We start from the raw sequence: 6271 nt of genomic DNA on the forward strand, positions 1-6271 counted from the left end.
AAAAAAAAAAAAAAAAAAAAAAAAAAAAAAAAAAAAAAAAAAAAAAAAAAAAAAAAAAAAAAAAAAAAAAAAATTATATGCATAGAAATATACTACCATAAAATTCAAACGTATCTTTGGTTAACTTTTTGAATATAATCTTGTTACTTTTATCAGTGGGGAAAAAGCTATAAAGCACCTTTTATTCAAAATGTTAACCATATTACATCATTGCCAGGAATTAAGTAGGTCAAATATTATCTAACATAGCTATTGGATAATATGGCTATTATCCAATCTAGGTATTAGATAATATAGGTATTATAAATGATAGACCCCAAAACTTAGGTCACAGAGCACCATCTGGTATTAGAAGCCTGTTTGTCTAAACTGGCCCCACCATTCCCCTACTCCCGACTCAAGATCTTTTCCCTAAAAGCACACACCTTACAATGTATATGGCTTAGAAGAAAAAAAAACAAGTCCTGGTTACATAATAACAGGCTTCGATAAGCAAAAGGATAACCCATCAGAATTATAAAAAAAGCTTTATTAGTGCATATATACAAATTTACAAGGTCAGAAACTGGAGAAATACAAAGAGCTTTAAAACACAATTTGTCTTTTCCTCAGTTTAAAGTGACTTTTACCTGATTGTGATACAATACAAAGTACAGAATGGTAAACTGCTTTTTAAATACTGGAATTTTATGGAGAATACATTCACATAAAGAAAGGAGGTGAATTTTGTTTTGAAACAGGGTTAAGACAATGGAGACATTAATACACAGAATGTCTCTTGTTGCATCTACTGCCAGCCACATAGTTGAGGGGAAATTCTCAAAATCAAGGATATGAACACCTGCTGCCAATGCTGCTGTTTGTATGCCACCTAGTGTGCGAAATGAGCTACCAGTTCTAGAATTTATGAGAACTACTCTAAAGAGTGTGGCCATCTATCAGCACAAGGTAAACCACTTAGACCTCAGCACTTCAGAGGTGGCCGACTACAGGAAGCGGCCAGAAAGAGATCCAGATAATCCCAGTCAAGCAAGGTAGAATGCAGAGCTGCCTTCTGAATTGCACTTGTTCTGGAGAAGTTAATCCTTCACTTTTAAAAGTCAGGGAGTCCTCTACAGAGGTGTCATATTCATCAGCCACATGTTCTTCAAGACTGATGAGGTTAATGTACCTACCATGCTAAGTTTGCCAGTGTGAGAATAAATGCAGCATGGTCAAAGCAATTCCAATCACCTCACCCTTTAGCAAAACAGAAAAATTACATTTCACAGAAGTGAAACTTTGTATGCATACACTCTTGCCCAGGAAATTCCTATGGTCTCCCCCATAACATTTGTAGTTTATTTGACAACAATAAAACTGGTTAAGACTTTGAACACAAAACAAATAATACAAAAAAAGTTTTAAAAACTTAAAAACTATGTGTTTGGAGCCATTTTTCTTCTCTTTAGTCTTGCTCTCCAATCCTCAGGAAGGGCTTCAAAATTAGCATTTCTCTCTGCCATGCCACTGTGAAAACAACACACAGATTATTTCACTGAAAAGAAAAATTGACTAAGTATTCATTTCCTAACAAATAAACACCAAACTGAAATTGAAAACCTGATCACATCTATGTTTATTAAACTGTTGTTTCTCAGCCAAATATCAGTATATTCTTCAATTTCTTCATTCTGATAGGTCAGCCAAACACTTCCCCAATTTTATGTAAATGTGTACGTGCTTTTTATTTATTTATTTAGAGATGGAGTTTTGCTCTTGTTGCCCAGGCTGGAGTGCAATGGTGTGATCTCGGCTCACCGCAACCTCTGCCTCTTGGGTTCAAGCCATTCTCCTGCCTCAGCCTCCCGAGTAGCTGAAATTACAGGCATATGCTACCACACCCAGCTAATTTTGTATTTTTTTAGTAGAGACAGGTTTCTCCATGTTGCGTCAAGCCAGTATCAAACTCCTAACCTCAGTATCAAACTCCTAATCCCAAAGTGTTGGGATTACAGGTGTGAGCCACCACACCCAGACTTACTTATTTTACATAAATATACCTCCAGTAACCATTAAAGGCACACTGAAAGAATAAAATACATTCTATTAAAGTTTTTTCTTAGCCCACAGGAGTTAACACAATTCTTGAAGGCAGATATATCTAACCCTCAGTCTACCATCAGAGACCTCTGGATCTAATGTTTTTCAGTTTCTCTTTCAAGTAGTATTATTTGTAAGGATTGAAATTCAAATTATATCTTGCAATTAGCAGAATGAATGCACTAGATCTTTTAATAAAAAATAAGCTAGAACCTATCAGATATGAATTTGAAATCCAGTATTAGACAGCTATGTTCTAGGTTACACATTGACAACTAGATGTGTACAGTGAGTTGCAAAGAACGCTGCCCATTTCATAGTGTATACCTTCAAAACAGAGAAAACATGAAATAAAAAACTGTGTTTGCTGGGTCTTTAAAATTTCTAGAATTTTTGAGAAAGCCATCTTCCTGTCACAGCCTCCCAAGCATCTAGGACTACAGGTGTAAGCCACAGTGCCCAGCCAACATGTGTGTGTGGTTTTTTTTTGTTTTGTTTTGTTTTGTTTTTATTGAGACGGAGTCTTACCCTGTTGCCCAGGCTGGAGTGCAATGGCATGATCTCAGCTCACTGCAACCTCTGTCTCCCAGGTTCAAACGATTCTCCTGCCTCAGTCGTCTGAGTAGCTGGGATTAAAGGCATCCACTACTATGCCCAGCTAATTTTTATATTTTTAGTAGAGATGGAGTTTCACCATATCAGCCAGGCTGGTCTTGAACTCCTGATCTCGTGATCCTCCCACCTCGGCCTCCCAAAGTTCTGGGATTATGGGCAGGAGCCACCGCAACTAGCCCAACATGTGCTTTTATCATAAAAAATATTTGTGAGCTGGGCGTGCTGATTCACGCCTGTAATCCCAACACCCTGGGAGGCTGAGGCACAAGGATTACTTGAGGCCAGTTCTCCCTATCCTTTTTTTTTTTTGAGTCTCGCTCTGTCGCCAGGCTGAAGTGCAGTGGTGTGATCTCCAGTCACTGCAACTTCAACCTCCCAGGTTCAAGCGATTCTCTTGCTCATCCTCCCAAGTAGCTGGGATTACAGACATGTGCCACCACGCCCAGCTAATTTTTGAATTTTTAGTAGAGATGGGGTTTCACCATGTTGGCCAGGATGGTCTTAGTCTCTTGACCACACGATCTGTCCACCTCGGCCTCCCAAAGTGCTAGGATTACAGGTGTGAACTACCTTGCCCGGACCTATCCTTTTATTCTAGTCAAACAAGGTAAAGAAGGATTTTTTTTTTTACCTAGTAGAGGTTCATTTAGTTCCCAGTGTGGTGTGCTGTCTCATTAACGTCTATTCTAGAACAAGAGCAATTCAAAAGGCAGCTGTGTATTCTGCCTTGCCTGACTGAGAAACAGGGATAGGGAAAAGACTTTAATTCTGAAAATTATTTGTAAATTTGTAAAATAAGTTAGTATGTATATATGTGTGTATGTCTGCGTGTGTGTATCTATGAAAAAGCATCCACTAGGGGTTAGGGGAGGGGGCAAAGAAAAAAGAAAAAGGGTCCACTGGATCTAGATGTAAATAATATACTGAGAGTTAAGACAGGCCCTTTGCCTTAGACCAACAATCAACAGGACAAAGTTTTACAACTCTGGTATTTCTGATTTTGGAAAAAAGGTTAGACCATGATTTCTATAAGGCAATAAAACATGTTTACAAATTAAAAACTTTTAGATAAATTTACAAGCTGTAATTTTAAGAATATCTATTCTAATGCATCTTTAACAACCACAACCTACTCCACCCATCTGTGTTCCCTTTTCTTTTACCTAACCAGCTGCTGCTGTTTCCACTCTTCAATTCGCTTCTGTGCAGTTGATTCCCGATCCTCTTCACTGGAACTAGAATTGTCCTCTTCATCTAACTCACGCTGGATACTCTGCCACTTCTTTACCAAAGATGGCATTTTGGTCTTACTCTTCTTTGCCTGTAACAAAGGTTAATGGTCAAAAGGAATAGAAAACATAAAATAAGAGTCCCCTATAATGGAGGTCAGGATCCTTTTCCCAGTTCTAAGGAATATGCAGACTTTAAAATTAAAAGAAAGCAAATACCATTCTAAGAAAGTAAATACCATTCTTGCCATAAACTTCTTACCAACTATAAATGAAAAGGCTTGGTTAAAAATCCATAAAGCTGGGTGGGTGCGGTGGCTCACGCCTATACTCCCAGCATTTTGGGAGGCCGAGGTGGGTGGATCACGAGGTCAAGAGATCGAGACCATCCTGGTCAACATGGTGAAACCTTGTCTCTACTAAAAATACAAAAACTAACGGGCATGGTGGCACATGCCTGTAGTCCCAGCTACTTGGGAGGCTGAGGCAGGAGAATTGCTTGAGCCCAGGAGGCGGAGGTTGCGGTGAGCTGAGGTCACGCCATTACACTCCAGCCTGGGTAACAAGAGTGAAACTCCGTCTCAAAAAAAAAAAAAAAAAAAAAATCCATAAAGCTTTGTAAATGTGGTATTTTATAAAATCAGGTCATAAAAACTTCCTTTACCTCCCTATCCTCTGCAATTCAAAATACTGCCTTTATTTCATCTTCTCAGAATAATAGTGCTCCCGTTTTTAAGTTTTAAATAGATGCAGTGTTCCTATCAAGTGATTAAAAAAAAAAGCTAAAAAATAAAAGCTGAAAGGAGCAACAAACTAAATTGCCATGTTAGCTACGTGTGGTGGCAGGCGTCGGTAGTCCCAACTACTTGGGAGGCAGGGCAGGAGAATCACTTGAACCCGGGAGGTAGAGGTTGCAGTAAACCAAGATCGCACGCCACTGCACTCCAGCCTGGGCGACACAGTGAGACTATGTCTCAAATCACAACACTTTGGGAGGCCAAGGTGGGTAGATCACTTGAGGCCAGGAACATTCTGGCCAACATGACAAAAACCCAACTCTACTAAAAATATAAAAAATACTGCTGGGTGCATGGCTCATGCCTGTAATCCCAGAACTTTGGGAGGCCAAGGCAGTCGAATCAGCAGGTCAAGAGTTCGAGACCAGCATGGCCAGCATGATGAAACCCCATCTCTACTAAAAATACAAAAAAATAGCTGGATGTGGTGGCAGATGCCTGTAATCCCAGCTATTTGGGAGGCTGAGGCAAGAGAATCGCTTGAGCCTGGGAGGCGGATGTTGCAGGGAGCCAAGATTGCACCACTGCACTCCAGCCCCAGTAACAGTGCAAGACTCCATCTCAAAAAAAATTAGCCTGGCATGGTGGTGCACATGCCTGTAGTCCCAGCTACTCAGGATGCAGAGGTTGCAGTGAGCTAAGATCATGCCACTGCACTCCAGCCTGGGTGACAGAGACTCTGTCTCCCTCCCCCTCACCAAAAAATCCAATGATGCAGTTAGTTCTAAGAGAAGGTATAATGGTTTAATATTTTATTTTTCTTTTTGCTTCCCTTCATTGTCTACATTGTCTATAATAAACATGCACTTTTTCCCTTTTCTTTTTGAGACAGTCTCACTCTGTTGCCCAGGCTGGAGTGCAGTAGTGCGATTACATCTCACTGCAACCTCCACCTCCCAGATTCAAGCAATTTTCCTGCCTCAGCCTCCGGAGTAGCTGGGATTACAGGCGTGCACCACCATGCTGGTTAATTTTTATAGTTTTAATAGAGATGGGGTTTCACCATGTTGGCCAGGCTGGTTTCAAACTCCTGACCTCAGGTAATCTACGCACTTCAGCTGCCCAAACCGCTGGGATTACAGTCATGAGCCACCATGTCCGGCCTTTCCCCAACTTTCTTTTTTTTTTTTTTTGAGATGGAGTCTCATTCTGTTGCTAGGCTGAAGTGTGGCTGCACAATCTTGGCTCACTGCAACCTCTGCCTCCCGGGTTTAAGCAATTCTCCTGCCTCAGCCTCCAGAGAAGCTGGGACTATAGGCGCACGCTACCAACACCTGGCTAATTTTTGTATTAGTACAGATGAGGTTTCATCATTTTGGCCAGGCTTGTCTTGAATTCCTGACCTCAAATGATCCACCTGCCTCAGTGTCCCAAAGTGCTGAGATTACAGGCATGAGTCATTGGGCCTGGCTTAACATGTGCTGTCATAGTAAAAAAAATATTTGCGAGCTGTGTGTGGTGGCTCATGCCTGTAATCCCAACACTTTAGGAAGCTGAGGCACAAGGATCACTTGAGGCCAGGAGTTTAAGACTAGTCTGGGCAACAAA

The 6271-nt window shown here is 40.7% G+C and overlaps 1 protein-coding gene across 1 annotated transcript in view; it reads right to left on the bottom strand.

The window, feature by feature from the left end:
- Positions 1–508: 508 nt before the first annotated feature.
- The window catches only part of FNBP4 (formin binding protein 4), a 53623-nt gene continuing 47860 nt past the window's right edge, over positions 509–6271 (bottom strand). Inside the window, exons 15-17 of the mRNA XM_037746029.1 lie at positions 4336–4341; positions 3861–4018; positions 509–1509 (exon numbers count right to left, since the gene is read on the bottom strand). Coding sequence (XP_037601957.1) covers positions 1419–1509; positions 3861–4018; positions 4336–4341 — 255 coding nt within the window. The 3' untranslated portion in view covers positions 509–1418. The remainder of the gene's footprint in view (positions 1510–3860; positions 4019–4335; positions 4342–6271) is intronic.

The sequence above is a fragment of the Cebus imitator genome, unplaced genomic scaffold, assembly GCF_001604975.1.
Source record: "Cebus imitator isolate Cc_AM_T3 unplaced genomic scaffold, Cebus_imitator-1.0 Scaffold218, whole genome shotgun sequence".
Classification (NCBI taxonomy): domain Eukaryota; kingdom Metazoa; phylum Chordata; class Mammalia; order Primates; family Cebidae; genus Cebus; species Cebus imitator.